At 43.5% G+C, this 21,320-nt stretch overlaps 3 protein-coding genes across 3 annotated transcripts; 1 reads left to right on the top strand and 2 right to left on the bottom strand.

The window, feature by feature from the left end:
* Window positions 1–1,969: 1,969 nt before the first annotated feature.
* On the bottom strand, window positions 1,970–2,952 carry LOC117146829 (probable serine/threonine-protein kinase fhkB). The gene has a single exon (XM_033313383.1). The coding sequence runs from the start codon at window positions 2,931–2,933 to the stop codon at window positions 2,427–2,429; it is 507 nt and encodes a 168-aa protein (XP_033169274.1). The 5' UTR covers window positions 2,934–2,952; the 3' UTR covers window positions 1,970–2,426.
* On the bottom strand, window positions 2,927–13,046 carry LOC117146830 (dynein light chain 1, cytoplasmic). The gene is made up of 3 exons (XM_033313384.1): window positions 12,933–13,046; window positions 9,609–9,809; window positions 2,927–3,134 (listed from the first exon to the last, which is right to left on the bottom strand). The coding sequence occupies exons 2-3, from the start codon at window positions 9,714–9,716 to the stop codon at window positions 2,973–2,975; spliced, it is 270 nt and encodes an 89-aa protein (XP_033169275.1). The 5' UTR covers window positions 9,717–9,809; window positions 12,933–13,046; the 3' UTR covers window positions 2,927–2,972.
* Window positions 13,047–14,375: 1,329 nt separating this feature from the next.
* On the top strand, window positions 14,376–21,233 carry LOC117146852. Its single transcript, XM_033313417.1, has 3 exons — window positions 14,376–16,166; window positions 17,336–17,783; window positions 17,848–21,233. The coding sequence occupies exons 1-3, from the start codon at window positions 15,113–15,115 to the stop codon at window positions 20,591–20,593; spliced, it is 4,248 nt and encodes a 1,415-aa protein (XP_033169308.1). The 5' UTR covers window positions 14,376–15,112; the 3' UTR covers window positions 20,594–21,233.
* Window positions 21,234–21,320: the final 87 nt, after the last annotated feature.

The following is a 21,320-nucleotide window of genomic DNA, read 5'->3' as shown; positions in this document are numbered from 1 at the left end:
AAGATTTTAAACTAGTTTTTGTATTTGTTGGTTTCTCGGTTTGTTTCATTTTTTTTTTTCGTCAGAAATGGCAGCTAAAAGATTTGAGTTTAAAAGTTACTAACGGAAAATGAGGAAATGGATCGATCGTTTGGGAAAAACTAAGCGGAAGAAATCAATTTTGCACATTCTTTATCTATCTTTTGCTCTGTTTCCGTTACACATATTCAATTTTTCGCGCGTTTTTCTGTTACATCAAAAATTGGTTTCTCACACAAATATTTTGCATTATGACAAAAAATTATGCTCATTATCCTTTGCTTGGTTTTTTGTTTTGTTTCATATGTATACATATACATGTATATATATATATATATTTGTATGTATAAACACTTATTAGAAGTCCTGGTGTGTTTTTGTTTCCTTTCCCATTAGAAATCCGACATTCCGATTATAAGAAAAAAATTGCGTTCTCTTCGTCTTCTTGTTTTTGCGAGTGCATGTGTGTGTGTAAGTGGAGGAGGTGTGTGTGTGGGTGAGAGAGAGGAGGTCCTATCTTACCGTTAGCATAAATAGTTTTGTGTCTACGCAAAAACGTGCTGAGCAATAATCTAAAACGCAATAGCTAAAGAGAGAGAGGTGCTGTATGTGTGTGAAAAGTAACGGTAAATGTGTGTGAATTCTGCATATGTATATGTCTTCTGTTGTTTTCAGGAAATTACGTATTAAGCTTCTTTTTTTTGGTTGTTTTTAGTAGGTTTTACTTAGGTTCTTGCTTAATTTACACCAATGTTTACTTTATTTTGTATTTCTTGCATGAATATATATATATTTACTTTTTGGTTTCCTTGTTTCTTATTACTGTTCGCTTTCATTCCTTGAAATTTGCCTTTAAATCGTTTCTGTTCTTCTGTTTTATATAACATAAATCCGATTCGGAGAAACACATAGCACACACTTATATAAACGACAAGATGATAATTATTTATTTTGTCTTTGCTTTTTGCTTTCGACTTTCTCCGCCTTTTTGTTTTATTACTGCTTGCAGTTTCTACAAAAATTTTTGTTGCATACTTTGCTGCTGTGGATGGACAATACATATACACATACACATAATATTCGATTTGCGTGTAATTTGTTGCTGCTCTGGTTTTATTGCAATGGTTTTATTTTCTTGTTCTTGCTGGCTTGCCGTTGTTTGGCAAAATCCAGGCAAAGGAGTAAATAATGGTTGTGGAGGGGAGGGGGGGCTTAGTTGGGAGGTGGGAAAAATCCATGTCCAAACACGCACCGATTTGGTTTGCTCGTAAGCAATGAACAATACATTGTTTAAGCACACAGAGAGAAATTAGCAATCACTTATAAAATACTTTGAAAATAATCCAACACAATTTGATAAACTTCGAATCATTTATAATAGCTACATATGTTGCAAGATAAGGTGTTAATTTGCAATATTTGATCATACAATATATTCAGATAAAAATATAACATTTTCGGTACAAAAAACCTAACAAATGCAATTTTTAAAACTGCGTATTTTTGACCATTCAAAAAACCGATTCAAGTTATGGATACCATTGTTTTTTTGGGAAAAGCATGCCAATTTCAAGATATTTTTCTCTGTGTACCCATTAGGTGTGCAGAGAGCGTCTGTGTGTGTGAGTGAGTATGGTGTGTATGCAAATTTCACATTATACTATTTTTTTATATATACTTTCTGCTTGGTTTCCGATTACAAGTGTTGAGAGTTCAATACACATAAATAATCCATCCGACAGAAAAATATGTGAGTTTTCCTTACAATTTTGTTAAATATTCAGTTTTTTTCTTTACTTTACTCGTTCGGTTGTAGTGGTGGTTGTTGCCTGTGCTATGTGTACGTGTGTGTGTGTGTCTGGTTCTTGCCTCTGCTAAGCGCCAACGAAATTGGATTGAAAATAAAAAAGGTAAAATCATAAACATAAATAATATAACACATGGTTCTTGGTTCTTTTCTTGTTAACAATTGTTTAATTGCGCAGGTTTTATACGTAAATTATAAGTCCAAGCAATGCTCCAGCACATAAAAGATTTGCAAAGAAATTATTAAACGTATATTTCAACAGATGTTTGAATCATGGGGAACGAATGCGAGTCCAAATGGTAACCAATTGCTTATTCTAAACTATATTATCAACATGCTGAGGCTTAGGATGGGAAATGGTGATTTTGAAACTAAATATCGTTGGTTCGTGCTTGTAAACAAGTTCCTCTGTTTCTTGTGGTATGTATATTGTGTGTTCTAGTAGCGCTTTCTTATTGAACATTTTTCCGCTTCTTCAGTTATATTTGCTGAGCATATGACGTAATCTGTACCAACCAATCGGTGTTGTTTGCAGCCGATGGACAAGCTAAAATGAAGTGCTCTTGTGCAGCCTGTCTCCATTTTGTGGAAGAAGATGGCCCTATGTGACGTGTTCCCGATCCTTTTGGGGAGATGACGTCGGCGGCTGTTCTTGCTGATTATCCTCTAGTTCGGCTCGTCGACAACTGCTGCAGCTGGTGGCATCGCTGTCCTCCACAATGGTGCCATCATCATCGTCCTCGTCTTCGTCCTCATCTTCAACTTCCTCCTGGTCATTCTCCCCATCGTCTACGTCTTGATCGTTGGTTAGTTGTTTATCCGTATCTTCTGATTGTTTTTGCTGGTAGTTTTCTTGCTGCTGTTGCTTCTCGCTTGTCCTATCGGTCATCATTTCCGCATCCTTGAGATGTTCTTCTGGTGGTTGTAGGGTTTGCTGCTGTCGTTCTTGTTGGTGTTGATGATATTGGCGCCGCGGTTGGTGTGGTTGTTGTGGCTGGTTATGTGGTTGTTGCTGTTTCTGCTCTAAGTCCTCATCCTCTGATGCTCCGAAATGCGACTGCTGCCCCTGCTGTTGTTGCTGCTGGCGGGGCAGCTGCTGCATCTCCATCAGCCTCCTCACCACCACTTCATCCGACTCGACAATACTTTAACCGCTCTTAAACAGTAGAATGGCCACCTGGCCCAAATAGAAGTAAATAAAATGGCGCGTCTCGTGGGTGACATACGATCCAAAGTTGCGACCGACAATGCAATGCCATGTGGGATTGTATTTTTTGTCGAACTCCTTCTTGATGTAGGCCGCAATGTCCTGCAATTGAATGGAAAGTCAAAATAATGTATTAGTCTTTCGGTTTTTATCAGTGCAACATTTCCCTCTGATATTGTGTTATATTTGTAATTGGTTTCAATTATTAAAAGTTAAGCCCGTGCACATTCTTCGATGGCGAAGCATCATCTTATAATCGAATATTGATAACTTTGCCGCTCTCGGTTGTAATTCAATTTCCCATAGTGGCTATAGATTACGATTCCTCCCTTGTGCAGCTGCCAATTGTCGAACAAGTTAACGCCAAATTCCATAAAGCTGTCAGAGAATGCAATGGCGAGAAGGGAACAACTAAAGCGAAGCCGAAAAACGCGAAAAACACCCAAAAGCGATGCCCATCAAAAGGGGCGAGGAGGAAAACAAATGCCTAAGTGGCTGCTAACTGTTTTGAAATTAGCGGCAAACGGCAAACTCAATAAAATGCAAAACGAAAAACTCATTTTCCACCAGTCTCCCCCTCTTCTCGCCCCCCTCGCGAACTTCGTTCCCATTTCCATCAGCCCAATGGGGGGCGGGGGTTCCGTCACTGGGGTAACCCAAAATGTGACCCCAAAAACCTGGCAGCAACCGAAAAGTGTTGCTGGCCAAAGCGGAAAACTCAACACGGCCGTGTTGTGTTGTGTTGTGCGTCGAGGTAAAAGTTCTTGTGCTAATGAGTTAGTTATGATTTTCGTTGTTATTCGCATTAAGTCATTTGGCCTGAAATTAATGCACAGTTCTTGAGGCAACGGCTAATTATGCATGCTAACACTAACAAAACACAAAGTTTAGATGGCGAATATGCCGGCTAAAGGATTGGACTAAATGGCGCTGCTGAAAGGGCTAAAAACATTGCAAAATGTGTGGGTTGATGGGATTTGTTACAAGCACTGCGTTGTAAACCATGCAGTTTGGTCTGGCAAATGTCAAAGGTCATTGTCAGTCGATTTGGCGACTAAGTCCAGGGTTACGCAAACACACACGCAGCAGCCAGCACAACCCGCATATAAAGATATATATTATATATACATATATAGGCGAATGCACAATGGAGGTCAGCTAAATATGAAGCTCAGCCTGTGAAGGAATTGTACAGCCCAGCTTGGCCAGCAGCTCACATTGATGGGTGTTGCCACTTAAAGTGACAGCAAAGCATCTGTTAGTACGTAACTGTATCTATATTCTACACTTTCATAATTGCAGCTGGCATCTTAAAAAAAGTGCATTTTTGTTTCAATTATTATCCGGAACGAGGAAAATGGGAAATGGGAAATGAAGCTGAACCCTAGGAAAATAAAACAGTTTCTGTTTCGAAAGTTGGGGCAGCAGAGTTCGAAAGTTTTCTTTTGCCATACTTTTGGGCGCCTCGCTTGGAGTTGATTTCATTTAGTTAGTCCAGGGGTCGGGGGTCAAAAAGCCGGGCAGGTGGGGCGCAGCCCATTGTTGTTGCCGGGGAATGCGTGCAAAGTCATAAACTTAACCTGGTAACCTCAAAATACAAAAACGGTGAAAATAACGAACCAAATAAAACAAACAGGACAGGCGAAGAAAAGCGCGCCACCGAGCAAAAGGAAGCAAAAGGAAGCAAAAGGGAAAAACAATATAAAGCTGATTTAGCTGAGTGCCATTATCCGATTCTCTGCTGTAGCTATTCTTCAATCAAAGTTGTCGTCATCGGTACAGTAATGCCTGGCTCAAGTGAAACGCACACATCAGTTCTAGTAGTTTATATACTTTGTATACTTTTAGTCTAAAAAGTGCCACTGTAATGGAATCCGCTGGCGATCATGGCTATTAAGTCATTCCAGCTGCTCCCCATTTTCGGTGGAGCTGTACCCCCTTCGGAGCACATCCTTTGGACATGTTTTTCGTTTGGCACTCTTGTTTTGTTGCTTTCGGCCTATTGCGTGCATATTTTCGTGTCGTGTCAGACGACAATATAAGGCTGATTGTTTTATATTCAATTTGGTTGGGGATGAGGAGGTGAGCGGTGATGAGGTGGGGCCCTCTTGCCACCGCCCCCTAGCAATGCCATGGAATTTTGTTTTGGCAACGCCAAAAAAATACAAAATGAACATTCCGACACACAAACACACACCCATGCGAGTGGGAGGAGCTGTGTGGCAACAGGGGTTAAGAGTGGGTGGGTGTAACCATAGAGTGGGTTGGAGTGCTGCTCCTTGCTGTCGTGCGCTCAGTTCTGTGCCACCAAATATATGCATACGTATATACAACGACACATATACAACCAACGTAGGCAGCCTAATGAAATCGGCATTGCAATTTTGGTCATATAATTTAGGTAAGCTAACTGACACATTTTGGCAGCAGGCGACTTCAAAGCACCAAAGGTATTTCCTCCACTTTTGATTGACATTCGGTGTTATCAATCGGTTCTGTAACAGAGCAGGTTGGAATGGATCTAATCACTGCGCTTTCAAGTTGCAAGCAAAGTGTCCAGGACCAACTGCACGACGACTGCAATTAGGCTACACCTGGCTGGATGGCATTTGAGCCCCGGAAAATATGCCTGGACACGTTTTGAGGCATGGCAAAAACAAAAAAACGGAATACTCTGGATTCGATGAATGTGTGTCAATGTGAGAGTGAATGCATGTGCATGTGTGTTTGCTTTTTACACACACACAATCTATTTACACACACATATTCGCCGCCTGCCCGCATATTGATTAAACATTTTGGCCACGCAAAACAAAAAAATCACAAACAAAACCTATAAAAAAAATACAAATGGTAATAATAAAAATGCATAAAGTCCCCGCAACGATTGAATGCAAAACTGTTTGCCGTGTTTATTTGTGCGCAGGGTTGCCGCCTTTTGTGCGTCACAAGAGGAGCAAACAAAAAACTGGATTGCAAGGATAATAGCAGCGCGCAAAAAATCTAATTAAATTCGCTTTTAAATGCGAAAACCGTTGAGTGTCAATAATAGTAAAGTCCACGTTTTTATTTAGTTTTTCATCATAGTTGCCATTCTCATGATGTTTTTTTTTAATTACCTTACCTACACACTTTGCATTTTTCAGTAAATCAAATTTAATAAGACTGCTTCGAGTTAAATAAATCAAAAGAATTAACTGTTATAAACTACGCTGCTTCCATTTTACACCTGCAGTTAAAAACTCTGCTAAAAACTAATTACATTTATTTAAAAGCAAACATAAGACCAGAAAATAATTGAATTGAAAATTTATATTCTGCTGCCCCGCTGTTTTTCCCTTTTTCCATTTTATTTTTTGGCCCTCTTGTTGGCTTATTTAGGGCTTTGCCTTTAAATCGCGGCTCACAGACACACACAATACACACACAGATACAAAAATACATGGAAATGGTGGGGCAGGGGAAGGGGGGGCAACATAATGCCTATGGATACGATTTAAGCTGCTTGAAAGGTTGCGCGCCCCTAAAAATACATACATAAGGTACAACGAAGTGGGCCCAGGCTTAACCCTTGTGCGCCCCAGGGGGCGGTGTCTCTCCCGCACCCCCACCCACTCCATTTGGTAGTATTAGTTGCGTATCTAATGGATACCAAAAACTGTTTTCTGAGCTACCTCACCTCCCCACCCCAAACATTGCCATTGTGTCGCTGTGATTGCAGTTTTGAACTCATAATCAGCTGGGAAATGCGGAAAATCGAAAGATTTTACCAGTTCAATTATTGATTCGAAACTATTGGCGAAACAAACGACATTACATATTCAGTGCAGCATCGTCGTCGAAAGGTTAAAGGTAGTCCGTACACTCGGCTGCCAGCCATTATTATCTTTCCCACAAATTTGATTCTATTTTTATTGTTAATTTTTTCCATTAGACGGTGGCAATTTTTCAATTTTCATCTAAGCAATTAAATTTGTGTTTTCGCCGCTCGGAAACAAAAACAAAAATCCATATTTAATTACCCACACAAAGCAAGCACACAGTGAGAAATAATGGCCAACTTATTATTATGCAATGAGCGATGAAAAGGGGAAAAGGGAGATAGATAGAGAGAGAGATATAGAGCGAGAGAGAGAAGAAGAGTAAAGACAAAAAGGCAATCAATCGTGTGGCATATATTTTATTTATAGCAACAAGAGGTAGGCTCGCCATGGGTGGTTCAGGTGTTTCAGGTGTTTCAATGGTGGTTACTTTTCGCCCCGCCTCAATGAAACCACCCCCTCCCCTAAAACACCACGATACTTCTTTCCATATCACCCACAACACCCCACCGCACCCCTCGGGCACAATGACAACATTCGGGAAGAGTGCGAATAAAGAGAAAATGTGTGGCATACTTTTAGGACCCAGGACCTGTGGCGCATACAGTGAAAATCACTTAATTGGCCTTAAACTCGCTGGGGAAATCGTTGAATGAATAACTATTATGAATATTATACGAATATTAGCTAATGTTCTATTGAAGCAGAAAAACTGCTGATTCAGTTCAGCTGAGTGTGGAAATGCGCTGTTACGTTGTTTAGCTTAGCCAATATCCACTGTGTACGCACATTTCGCTTTTACTGCTCAATTAGCAGAATCTCTCCTGTGTTTTTCCGCCCACGAGTTACACCCCCCACCCCCCTCCCACGACTTATTCACTTCCGCCGTGATTTCAAGTTTACTTTGCTTTGCTTTGCTTTCAAGGGCTCGCGCTTATTTTTTTTCCTCCTCCCGCGTACCGTTGCTTTTCCATTTTCCGATGCCATTTTCCCAGCGTCTCAGTGGCAGCAATCGCAGCATATAGAATAGCCGACTCGGTTTTAGTCTCAGTGTGTTGTCTTCTGCCATTGGCATTGACAAAGGCTCGCTCGCTGCTAGTTGCTGGCAATGCCCGCAGCTTTCCAACCGAGCCGCTTTTCCTCCGGCCTTTCCCATTTCCCATTTCCCTTTTCCCCGCCGCCCACTTTGCAGGCCGCATTTTCAGTGACCTCCGTCAGGGTCTGCCCATCTGACCATCTCCACCACTGTGACGACCATCGCACTCGGGAAAAACAATTTCCATAATGTTTTCGAATTGATGAAACACTTTGCTCAGAAGAAAACCACATTGGCTTCAGGGCTCATTTTATATTCCATAGTGGAAAAACTACCAACTTCTCGAAAGCTAAGAATAACAAAACGTAATATGCAATTTCTCCCTGTGCACCCGAGTAGTGAGTGTATGTGTGCTTGGCACTTTTCCTTCAATCGCAGTCCCCCCCACCCCACGACCCCCCGCACATCTATTGATTATTCAATTTCTTCGACTTTGTTGACATTGCTGGCTGATTTTGTTTTTCTTTCTTGTTTTGTTATTGTTGTTGTTGTTCCATGCGTTCGACTAAATCAAGAGCTTATTGTTGTTGTTGTTGCACAACATGAACGTCGGACATTGTTAATGATGGTCAGTCCTCCGCCGATTTGCCACTTCCTCGGGGAAAATCTTCTTAGGTCAGGGCTACTTTAACCGGAGGTTAGTCACGGTTACGGAAAATCCTGTGCATGAAATGGGTGTACTACAAAATTTGGCACCCTTTTCAATGCGGAATAGATTATTATTATTATTATTATTATTTTTTTTTTTTTTGATAAGTTGCATCCAACTGGTAAAAGAAATGCTATGCCCTTTGCCATTAAGCCGATGAGAAGGGCAAAGGTTAGGAATGATAAAACTACAAAGACTTTCGGAAAATGCAGGCAAATATTGCCACACTGCTTGTGAAAGGAGTTCTTCACGCGGACAACCAAAAAGGAAGGAAAACTGCAACGCAGTTGCATGGGCGTTGGATGCGGAGCGTAAAATGGGCTGTGAAAACGGACGCGTGGGCGGAAAACCCAAAGGCTGCACCGCAAAATTGTGAAATTGCCAAACGCAGTGCAAGCCACAAGTTTACTGGGAGGATAGTGGGTTTGGGGTTTCAGTGTTTCCACCGCCCTGAGATGCAACAATGTCCGAACTGGGAAAACTAATGGGAAACAACGTGTGTGTGTGTGTGTGCGAGCAGAATTAAATCTAATTTAATTACGGTTCTGGGCCAAAATAATAATCCCACCGCTGCCAGTTTCCAATTCCTAATTACCTGGCTAGCGAAATAATCAAGCGAAGCCTTTAATATCAATTGTTCGGCATTTATCCAAATTATTTTGTATGCCCGAAGCCAGTCATATTCATATTTCCATTTGGCTACAAAATTGGCAAGTTTGTTGATGAAATTAGCAACAGAAGTTGCTACTGACTTGAGTAATGTAAGTGGTATTTAAAATACGATACGTTTGCGTCTCCCGAAGTCACCCACTAAAAAACACCTGTTGTGCCTGCTCATTCCCATATCCAAAACCCCTTTTTTCCAACCCCTAATCAGTAGGTGTGTGGAATGTTAAGGCAATTAGATGCTATTTGTATGTTGGGGATGAGTGCAATCATGGGAGTCACAACGTTTCAGGACTTTAAACACGGCTATAGATATATATTTACGTATATTATTCAATCTGTACCTTTTCAATGTTGTACTTCTCGAGGGCCTGTGTCGCACAATCGACGGCATCCTGCTGCATCTCCTCGCTCATGTCGGCATTCTTAATCACGGCCTTGCGATCAGACATTTTGGCTGATTTTTTTTTTTTGTATTTCCTGTGTGCTTACAACTTCACTCGAATCTTTTTGAAAATTTTCCTTGGTAAAATTTCACTTGGTAACTGTAACGAGAGAAAAGAGAGAAAGAGATGAGCAACGCCACTGAAAAGAGGCGAGCGCATCGTAAAACATTATTAGTATTTTCTTCAATTAAAGAGTGGGTTTTAATAAAGTTAGCCCCCACTGGACACAGACACACACACACACACCGTGAGAAAAATTGATAGATAAATACAATGTTCATATCCCTTAAGCATGTTTGGTTTACGATTCCGAGAATATTATTATTTTACTTTGTATTATACTTTGTTTCTGAATAAACAAAGCAATGTCCCGATTTCTCGCTGTGTACACTTTATTAACGCAGGCGCATTGCATGCTTTTTCGGGACAGTTTGCACAGCAGAGCAGAAGCCAGTCAATTTAATTATAGAAACACAAGCAATACGAGCGGCAATATTACAAATCAAATATCAGAGCCACAGGATGACATATTAACACAAACAAGCACGAACAAGCACACACGCGCACACAGAGGGCCAATGCACACATACTGATGTCAATTAACAGGCAATATGCATATGCAGGATGCATTTAAATTAAATGGAGCGAGCGAGACGGCAGCACAAGCAGTGCACTGCAAAATGGCCTTGAGCAGATGCTCTCGCTCTCTCTCTCTCTCTCTGGCTCTCCCTCCCTCACACACATACGCGCGTAGGTGGCCATGACAGAGAAGCTGCGAAGCACCAGCAACAACAACTAATTCAAATTCAAGGCTCACACACACACACTCACACACACATATGCATACATGCCCGGAGATCCCATTGCAATTGCTCTTTTTCGTAGCATACTTCTGCGAGCAATGGCATTGCTTATTAGTTGCGAAAAGCAGAGCAAGGCAGGGGAGAAGAAGCAAGGCAAACAGCGGAGCTCACTAAGTGCGCTTGGCATTTTGCAATTGCAACCTCAAAATCAGCGGGTGGAAAATGTGGCAGTGGTTGTGGGAGTGGGCGAAAGGGGCTGGGGCTAGGCTATGTGGCTAGGTGGCAAAGGCAAGGTGGCCAAGTGGCGTGGCGTGGCAAAGCAAAGCAACCGCAACCAATTTTAGTCGCTAGGATACCCGGACCCGGCGCTCTTTGCGCTGACACATTCGCACTATCCAATATTTTCCGTAATTTACTAAAAACGTCTAAGCTAAGGCGACCAGAAAAGTTCCACACGCAGCTAATCACAAAGTAGCAATCGAATTCACAAGTACAGTTAGCACCCGCTAAAACCGATCGCAATGTTTACACGTCTCTGCACGGCATAAAACATTTAAGTATTATAATAGTTATCTTTGGCTTTACTCTATTTGATTTTAAGAAAGTACACAGATAATTATATCTTTTAACCTGCGATATCAATTGGCTGTATAATGCCTACTTTGCATAAATCTGAATGATAAGATGTATTATCATGTGATATGTTGAGCAATATGCCATCTCAATTCAGATTTCTTCCTGTTCAGAAACAGATTGACGATATTAATTTCCGATATGCTCGGTGGTTTGTATACATATTTATATTCAATCTTGAAACGTCTTTTTTTATCGGCGTCTGGAATTTGTTGCGTTTTAGCAGGTTCGTTCGTGTTCCTGACGTTTGACAGTAACGTGCAGGGCAGACAAATCATAACGGTAAAGCTGGCAAAACTGATGGCGGGCGGAATCGCACACAGAGAGAGTGAGAGAGGGAGGGATAGGGATAGGGATTGTGGATAGGCGGGTGGGGATGGGAGGTAGACAGCCGAGAGTTGACAGGTGGCCAAAGGCAATGGAGTGAGAGGGACGGCATGTGTGTATTTGTATGGATGCTGCAGTGGAGGTACTACTTCTTCTTCTCGCTTTTCTGATGAAGTCAATTAGAAAACTGCATTGACAGTTAAACAGTGTGGCGGAAAGAGGGAAAGGGGAAAGAGGCAAGACGGGAAGCGGAAGAGAGCACAAGTTGTATATTTATGAGCGCGAAACAGTGCTCGTTTTTAGCGCTACTTTTTTGTACAGTGTGTGTGGCTGCGTGAATGGCTAGCAAAAAGCGTTGCATAGTAGCAGGTGCAGGTCCCGGTCCAGTCTCTCTCTTTTCCTCTCTCTGCTGTCAGCCTGTCATTTATAATTTCATTTCATGTCGCAGGATATATATATGTATATATATATATATAGATGTATGTATATATATATAGATATGTATATAAATATGTGGACGGAACTGGGCCCTGCACCTGCTACTATGCAACGCTTTTTGCTAGTCGTTCACGCAGCCACACACACACCCACACACGCGCGCGCTTGCACATGCACGCTGGGTAATTGAATTTCCCGTTTGCAATTGGAAACCCGCGAATTTTCAATGCAGGACTACACTCGCCTCCCCTCGCCGAATCTGTACTGTTCTCTAATTAGCAATTTTCACACAGCCTAAAGGAAGAACAACTGAAACTTTCGACAGCTGATCAATCATTAGCTTGCTTGTTCGCGAAAAACGTTGCGGAAACACTGCTGAAACCGCTGACGAAAAGTGACAAAATTTTCGACTATTACCTGCGTTTCTATGCATAATTAAAATGACGTCAACCCGAAAACTTGATTTCACCGCCGCTCCAAATAAAAGCCAGAAGCTGACAAAAAAAAATGACTCGTCGTGTTTTATGTGTTCTCCCACACACTTTTGCACTATGGGAACTTTTCGCATTATTAAAATGCATACCGTTGCTTTTGCATTCAAGAACATTCACACGGCTTTTTTTTTTTTGTTTTTTGCTTGCTATTTTCTATGACTTACCTTTTAATTTTTCCTGATTGCGCGCGATTTTTTCACTCGTAGTTCAACAGCTGTCACCAAATAAATTCTAATGCAATACCAAATTCGAACTTTAAAAAAAAGTTGTGGGCAGGAAAAATGCGGAATGCGGAATGCGTGTGTATGTGTTCGCTTATTTCTCTTTCGGTTTCTTTTTTTTAACAATTTTGCACGCAATACAAATTTAGCACGCCGCGGCTACTTCACTTTGAGAACAGAGAACGAGAAAAAAAAAAGAACAGTAGATAGGGAATTGTTTTTTCAGAAGATCTCTAGGAACCGGGTTGAAAAAACATTTGCCCCCATATACTTTATTGTGCGTGGATGTGTGGGTTTTTTTTTTACCGCTAAGCGTGTCGCCTGAATTTTACACTGGAACGGTAAATGGAAGGTAGAACACCTTATCTGCTTAACAAATGAAATACAACTGAACGGTTTGCCTACTGATGGTTTACTGAGTGACGGCTTCGCTTTCGGTTTCCGACTTCGGTTTATCACACGACGAACGATGAACGACGAGCTCCGACATACGAGTCGTAGGCGACTCTGATTGGCCAGAGCAGGGCCGCGTCTGGCAGGCCACGTTTGGCAGGCGGCGTCTGGCAGCAGTGATGACTGTTATCGATTCGATAACACTTACCGAGACTATTGACTAGTCTCTAGTTGAATATTAAAGGGGGAAATTTTTATCAAATATGCAAGTAAAGCATTTAAAAGCCGCGTAGAACTGTTGAAAGTCAAAAATATTCCCTGAAATCCTGCACTTGATAGCCGGTATTCAATATTCGATTGAGTGCACTTCAAAGACGGACATCACTGGTATAGGAGCTTTAAACGATCAAAACAGCTGACGATAAAGCAGGACGTATTCGATTTATTTATTTTACATTTTATTTAAAATTTAAACTATTAATAAAAGAATCAGGTGGCAAGCGGTGTTTCAATAAAGAAAAACGTTTTTTTAGTATTGCTAAATATAGCTATTTTCAATAATTAAGTTTAATTACGTTAAAAATATCCAAACCAAAAAGTGAACATTCGATTAAATTTAGTATGATGCAATTTAGCTTCACCAAAAATCGACATGTAAATAATGAAAATATAAAAGCTGAGATAATAAAATTATTATATCCATTGTAATGAATCATATTTTTAATGTTTTGAATTAAAACCAGTTTGTTTCCAAATGTTTTATTGATTTACATACTTATTGCTTTAAGTAATAAACTAATTTAATTTTATAAGTCTTTAAATTTAATTAAATTTTGTTTTAAGTTTTGTAATTTTATTTTATAAATAAAAACATTTATAATTATATGTTCATCAAAAGAATGCACTTATAAAATAATATACATTTTTGAAAATATACAGTACCTAAAATAACATTCGTATTCTTAACAATCTCGTTTGTTATCGGTTACTTAAGTATTTATCACTATAAACATACGTCTTTGACTATATGGCTGTATTTGGATAAGAAGTGCACTAAGAAAATCGTTAGCTTTTTTTTTGGAAATAGCTTTTAGTGAACTAAATAATATATAATACGTAAGATATCTAACCCAACCATTCATCATTATGGAGTCCAGACTTTGCTTGTTAAACTAATTGCTTTCCAATGTTAGAGCAAATTTTAGTTGCCAGAGAAAACTTTTTACCTTATAATAAGTGTATAAATTACTACAAAATTAAAAATAATGCATTTGACACATTCATCGATATCAACCCCGCCTCGTTGTTATCGATTGCTGTGCTGCCAGCATTATACATCGTCTATGGAGCGTGGTGTTTTCGACCTACTTTCACAACGGTCACACGCTTTCTATTTGATTTTTTTTTCAACATAATTTTTGTTAAACAATTTACTGTGAATTTTGTTGTGTGTGTGGGTGTGGACGTGCTGACAGCCAAAAAATTAAAATAAAAAAAAAGTAAAGTGTTCGGAAGTCGAGAGCAGAATCGAACGGCAAAAAATGCTGTCGAACAACAAATCATCAAGGTAAAACTGCGCGCCTTGGTCATTAGGTCTTTTGTCGAGGATAAAAGACCGATGTCTTTTAACACTATTGCTGAAAGCGAAAGCAGAAATTACAATCTACTTCTAAATCCTCGATTTGGTGCAAAATAAATGAAATTCATCGGTTTTTGGCGGCCAATTGCAAACACAAAACACTAAATACGCTAGATGGAGCACGCACACACTCAAGCTCGTTGGCGAACGTAAATTATATACAGCACATAGATAGTCGTCTCGCTTGCACTGCCCGCCACAGCGAGGGCTGCGAGAGCGAGAGCGGGAGAGAGAAAGGCCTGAGTCGCTTTTTCTTCTAGTACCTTATATATATTTTATTGTTTTTTGTGTTGTGTTGCGTTGTACGTGTGTGTGAGAGTGCCAAATGTCAACGGAAATTACAACACTGCGAGACGGTGAAGACTAAAAGGCGGAAGAAGAAGAAGCACCAGCAGGCAGCATAAACAAAAGTCGGGGGAAAACCACAAAAAATAACAGAGGGAGAAGCAGGAAGATGTTGCCCGCCAATAACAGGAGTAGCACCAGCACCCATACCAATACAAATGCCAACACAATCATCGCCACTACCAATACCACCAACAGATGCCTCATCAATTCGGCCATCGAAAAAACGGTAGTCCGTTTGCGTGAAACGGCAGCGAATAGCGGTACTTTCCAGGACTCAGATGATTCGTCCGTGGAATTTGATATTATTAACTATTATGGGGACGACGGCGGCACAACTCCAGCCACAGCCACAGCCTCCGTTACTCCTCGACAGCAGTTCTCCTCTTCTCGCCACGGCGGCAGCAGCAGCGGCAATAACAACAATAACAGTGCATGCCATCCAGCACTGGATGCCAGCAGTGATGTTGTTGTTGTTGAACCGGCTGCGGTAGGAGTCGCACAGGAGAAAGAGCCGGAGCAGAAGCCAGAGAGGAGCAGCATTCCCATTCCCGACCTGGAGTTCACCGAGATGGAAGCATATGCCGAGGAAATAGTCGTCGATGTGGAGGTGGGATCACCAGCCAAGCCTTTAAGTCCAAAGAAACAACGTTTAAACTCAGCAACAACCACAACAATAAACCGCTCGCGGGGCGGCGGAGCGGCACAGAGTCGATTGCGCCGGTCGGCGGCCATCGTTCCACCGCGATCGATTCCAGAGAGCTGTGCCGGCAGCAATTCCAATTCGAGCAGCAGTTCCAACAGTAATTCAAGTTCCAGCTCCGCCACTGGAAGTAGCGCATCCACCGGCAATCCGTCGCCGTGCTCCTCCCTGGGCGTCAATATGCGCGTAACTGGACAATGCTGCCAGGGAGGCCGCAAATACATGGAGGATCAGTTCTCGGTGGCCTACCAGGAATCACCGATCACCCACGAACTGGAATACGCATTTTTTGGCATCTACGACGGACACGGCGGTCCCGAGGCCGCCCTCTTCGCCAAGGAGCACCTTATGCTCGAGATCGTCAAGCAGAAGCAGTTCTGGTCAGATCAGGATGAGGATGTCCTGCGCGCCATACGCGAGGGATACATCGCCACACATTTCGCCATGTGGCGGGAACAAGGTGAGCACGAAATATCTGGGAAACTTAGCCATCTCAAAGTTAAGGCAACCCAAAGAAGGCATAAGTCAGTTGGCATAAAGATTTTAAATCATACGAAAAAAAGAGAATATAATATACTTGTATTTGTATTTGTATTTCTGCCTTCTCTCATGCATTTTCATATCCAAATTGTTGCCAATGCCAAGCGACCGTTAGAGATGCGCGAAAACTGAATTAACTGCCAGTTGGCGGTTTCAAACCGCGTAAGTCCCCGTTGTCAGGGTTGCCGTTTCGCCCCCCCCACACAAAAAAAAAGTTGCCTCAAGTCCCGAGCTGCTCCCTTGGGTCTCCCATCTCTAGGTAATTATGCAACCGTGTGTGGCGATGACTCAACCATCGCTCAATTGCTCATCTCTATTGTCAGCCCACACCAAAAAGATACAAGTACAGCAGCAGATACAGATACAAATGCACACACACACTTAGTTATCGCGAGTGGAATATTCCACGGACTTGCCATATGGCTGTACTCTCGCCAAGCATGGCAACCCCGCCGTGAGTTAGAGCGGGTCGACCGTATGGCGGCGCGGCCCACCAAGGCGTTTCGAAATGCGAGAACGAAAGAGATGCAGCGAGTGAGAGAGCAAGAGGTGGCAAAGGAAAAAAGAAAATAAATGTGTGCCCATTTCCTATTCGCATAACAAAAACAAAGTACACAGAAATTCAAGGGATGCCAGAAACGCAGATACACGTTTGTAGGTGTGTATCTGTGTGGGAAATATCAATACCCGTCGTTTCGATATTCCGAAATATTCAGTTTAGCGCCAAAAATCCAGGGGCCTTGGAAAATGATTTTTTCAACTGCTTTCATCATGTAAAGTCGCTGTTTAAATGCTATTACTCATGGCCTGATTAAATATATACATATAAGTAGAAATTATCTTTAGTTGTTTGGGAAAATCCCGAACTTTAAAGCGATTTGGGATTGTTTTTGTCCTTACCCTATGTATTGTTTATAATTTCATGAAGTAATTTAGGTTTTCTGTTAGATTAATGGGCTAATGCAAATTTTATGACTCATAATACAACCATTTTTTTGTTTAAGCTGAATTCATATTTGATAACGTATAAGTTAAGTTGGAATTATGGAAAATCCTAAAATCTGGTATTATCCTTTCCCAACCCCGCAGAGAAATGGCCACGCACTGCCAATGGGCACCTGAGCACCGCCGGCACCACCGCCACAGTGGCCTTCATGCGTCGCGAGAAGATCTACATTGGTCATGTGGGTGATTCTGGGATCGTTTTGGGTTACCAGAACAAGGGCGAACGCAACTGGCGTGCTCGTCCACTGACCACAGACCACAAGCCGGAGTCACTGGCAGAGAAGACGAGAATCCAGCGTTCCGGTGGCAATGTTGCCATCAAATCGGGAGTTCCGCGAGTGGTGTGGAACCGACCCAGGGACCCAATGCATCGCGGTCCCATTCGCCGCAGAACTCTGGTAGATGAAATACCCTTTTTGGCGGTGGCTCGTTCCCTGGGCGATCTCTGGAGCTACAATTCCCGCTTCAAGGAGTTCGTTGTGAGTCCCGATCCGGATGTCAAAGTGGTTAAGATCAATCCCAGTACCTTTCGGTAAGTGATTCTGATAAAATAGCTACACCGCTGGACATCTTAATATTGAATAATTTGCCTGCAGATGCTTAATCTTCGGCACCGATGGCCTGTGGAATGTGGTGACCGCCCAGGAGGCGGTGGACAGTGTGCGCAAGGAGCATCTAATCGGCGAGATACTCAACGAGCAGGACGTCATGAATCCCAGCAAGGCGCTGGTGGATCAGGCCCTCAAAACCTGGGCCGCCAAGAAGATGCGTGCGGACAACACGTCCGTTGTGACTGTGATACTAACACCAGCGGCCCGCAATAACTCGCCCACGACGCCAACACGTTCCCCATCCGCGATGGCACGCGACACCGATCTGGAGGTGGAGCTACTGCTGGAGGAGGACGACGAGGAGCTGCCGACACTGGATGTGGAGAACAACTACCCTGACTTTCTCATCGAGGAGCATGAGTATGTGCTGGACCAGCCGTACAGTGCCTTGGCCAAGCGGCATTCGCCTCCGGAAGCCTTCCGCCACTTCGACTACTTCGATGTGGACGAGGACGAGCTGGATGAAGATGAGGAAACGGTAGAAGAAGAAGAGGAGGAGGAGGAGGAGGAGGAGGAAATCAAATCGATGGGAATTCTGCAGCAAAGTTTGTTCAACCACAGAAAAGCGTGGCGCAAGTCAACCATCAACAATTCCTGGAGTGGCGTCACTGAACCGGAGCCCGATCCCGAACCAGATCGAATGGATGTCTTAACATTGGACATGTACTCTCACACCAGCATTGACAAGTGCACCAATTATGCTAGCAGCATAGCCCAGTCCGTAATAGATTCTGCGGAGGCGGCTGAAAATCGTGAGCTGAATGAGTTGGAGCAGCATCTGGAGAGTAGCTACAGTTTCGCCGAGTCGTACAACTCCCTGTTAAACGAGCAGGAGGAGCAGGAGGCACGCTCGCGTTCAGCAGCAGCAGCAGCCGCCGCCGCAGAAGCAGCAGCAGTAGCAGAACAACAAACCACTGTCCATTCCGCATCCGTTGTGCTGGACCGCAGCATGTTGGAGATCATCCAGGAGCAGCAGCACTATCAGCAGCAAGAGGGCTATTCGCTGACCCAACTAGAGACCAGGCGTGAAAGGGAGCGGCTGACCGAATCGTGGCCACAGCAGCCGGCGGAGCTGCTCGAGCTGGATGCTCTACTGCAGCAGGAGCGTGCCGAGGAGGAGCAGGTAGCCCTGGAGCAGCAGCAGCAGCGCGAACAGCAAATGGAGCAAATGGAGGTGGAGGCCATTAGTAGTTCGGGACAGCACGAGTTTGTTTTCCCAGTGACCACCGCCACCGCCAGTGAGTGGTGTGCTACATTACAAGAAGACGAGGAGGAGTCGGATTCCACAGTAATAGAGATAGAAATGCAACCCGAACAAGAGTTGCAGGACAATGAAGTGAGCTCCACGTTGCCCGCCACACCCACTCATGTGGAGCCTGACCAGATTGTGGACAAGATGGAGCCCATGAAAGTCCCGGAGGTGATCATCGCGGTAGAAAAACCTCCACCCAAGCAGGAGAAGAAGCTGCCGAAGAAGCAAGACACCAAACCGGTTGCCGTGCTAGATACAGTGGCCGAGATGCCCAAAGAGGATGTCAATGCCGTACACTACATATTCCAGCGCATCAAAAAGGTTCAGGAATCTGAGGCCACGCCCGTAGCCGTGGCGAATTCCACGATGGCTGACACCCTGCCCGCCGAATCTGGTGGACTGGGCGGATCTATGACCGCGCCTCGAATCCGACGATATCGCAACGTGCCCAACGAGAACCATCAGCACATGCAGACGCGTCGTCGCCAGATCTTCAAGCATGGCAAACCCAAGTCCTTCATACAATCCAGTGCTGCGGCGATTGTGGCCTATGGAGACAGCAGTGAAACGGTCGGAGGAACAGCCGGAGCATCTGGCACACCGGCAGCTGGGCGTGTAGGCGGCGGCGGCGGACGATCGACCAGTGGTGGAAGCAGTCCTGCGGCGGCAGCCAATAGTCGGCGGAGCGTCAATGTGGTGGCCAATGCGAGTGGAAACAGCGCTGGCAATGTTGTGCCCAGCAGCAGTTCCATGATGATGACCCGCCGCAGCCACACCTTGACGGCCAGCGGTGGTGTGAACAAAAGGCAGCTGCGCAGCAGTCTCTGCACCTTGGGCCTGGGTGTGGGTGTCGGTGTCGGTCTGGGCCGGGACCTGGACATGACCAAGCGCACGCTACGGACAAGGAATGTACCCGCTTTGTCGGGCGGTTCAGCCACGCCCCCTAGCAATTCGTCGCCAGCCAGCGGAGGCAGCAGTCCAGCCGTCTTCACCCGCCCAGCCAGTCCGGTCATCACGTCCAGGGGAAACGGATCGCGTACTCCCGGCACACCAGCCAGGCGCCTTAAACGCAGTCACGAGGATCGAGAGCAAAGAATGAGCTTGCGCCGGAGCACAATGAGTGTCAGTGCCAGCGGCAGTGCTGGATCGTCCTCGAATCCGAAATCAAGTCGCCTGCAGGCCTGCAATGGCGCCATCTCTGCGCGTCCGCCGCCCTCGCCGAAGAAACTGAATGCAGCCGTGCCCACGTTGGCAATTGGAACGCGTGCATATACGGCGGCCTTGGCGGCGGCGGCGCATCACCTGAACAAGCGGTGGTCGTTGCGCAGCAGCAGTGGCAACTCTGGCAATCTGATACCCGCCATCAGTTGCTATAGTGACAGGAACAGGGCGGCGGGATCACCGGGATCTGGAGGCGGGGCAGCGGGACCACCAGGAGCATCTTTGGCCGCATCCACAGTCGGCACGCGAAGGCGCTAGGCTAGATTGTAACGAAACATGCGAGCAACTTGCAAGTACAAATCCTAAGCAACGGAAAATTTTAGATCCTAGTACTACTTTACTGAACGCTAAATTGTATAATTTAACCAATTTTGTATGTGCACACACACACACACACACATCGGACAACTCTTTTAAATGTATATATAAAAAGCTGTATAAGCCTCATAAAAAAATATATATTGATATATATACATTTATACCTACGCCTAAACAGTAAAACAAATTCATAGTGTAGCTATAAGTCAGAGTTAGTAAATAGCAAAAAGTACATAGGAATATATATAGATATATATATTTTTTGTATCGCCCCAAGTAAGAAGTTCTCCAACATCCGAAAGTTTTCCTCAACATAAATATTCTCTTTTTTAACTCAATCGATTCGTTCAGTGTACGGCGGACTGGAAAGTATTTATCTCGTCTCTTGTGTTTAACTGTTTTAGGCTATGTTGACTAAGATAGTTGATAAGTTAGGCTAACACGAGAGAAGCTAATATCTTTAGGTTTATCTTTTAATTTTTTTGTTCTTCGCTTGTAAGGTGTTCACCACTTGCGTTTGCAAGTCATTTTCATGTCATCGCGAAATATTTTCAATTGAAATACATCTATTTTTACATAATTCTATGGGTTTTTCGATTTTCATTCAATTTACAATATGGATTTTTATAAACAAATTTAATTTTAAAGTAAGACATTTTTTCAAGTG

Source organism: Drosophila mauritiana, chromosome X (assembly GCF_004382145.1).
Source record: "Drosophila mauritiana strain mau12 chromosome X, ASM438214v1, whole genome shotgun sequence".
NCBI classification, from domain to species: domain Eukaryota; kingdom Metazoa; phylum Arthropoda; class Insecta; order Diptera; family Drosophilidae; genus Drosophila; species Drosophila mauritiana.
This window is presented reverse-complemented; position numbering and strand designations above follow the sequence as displayed.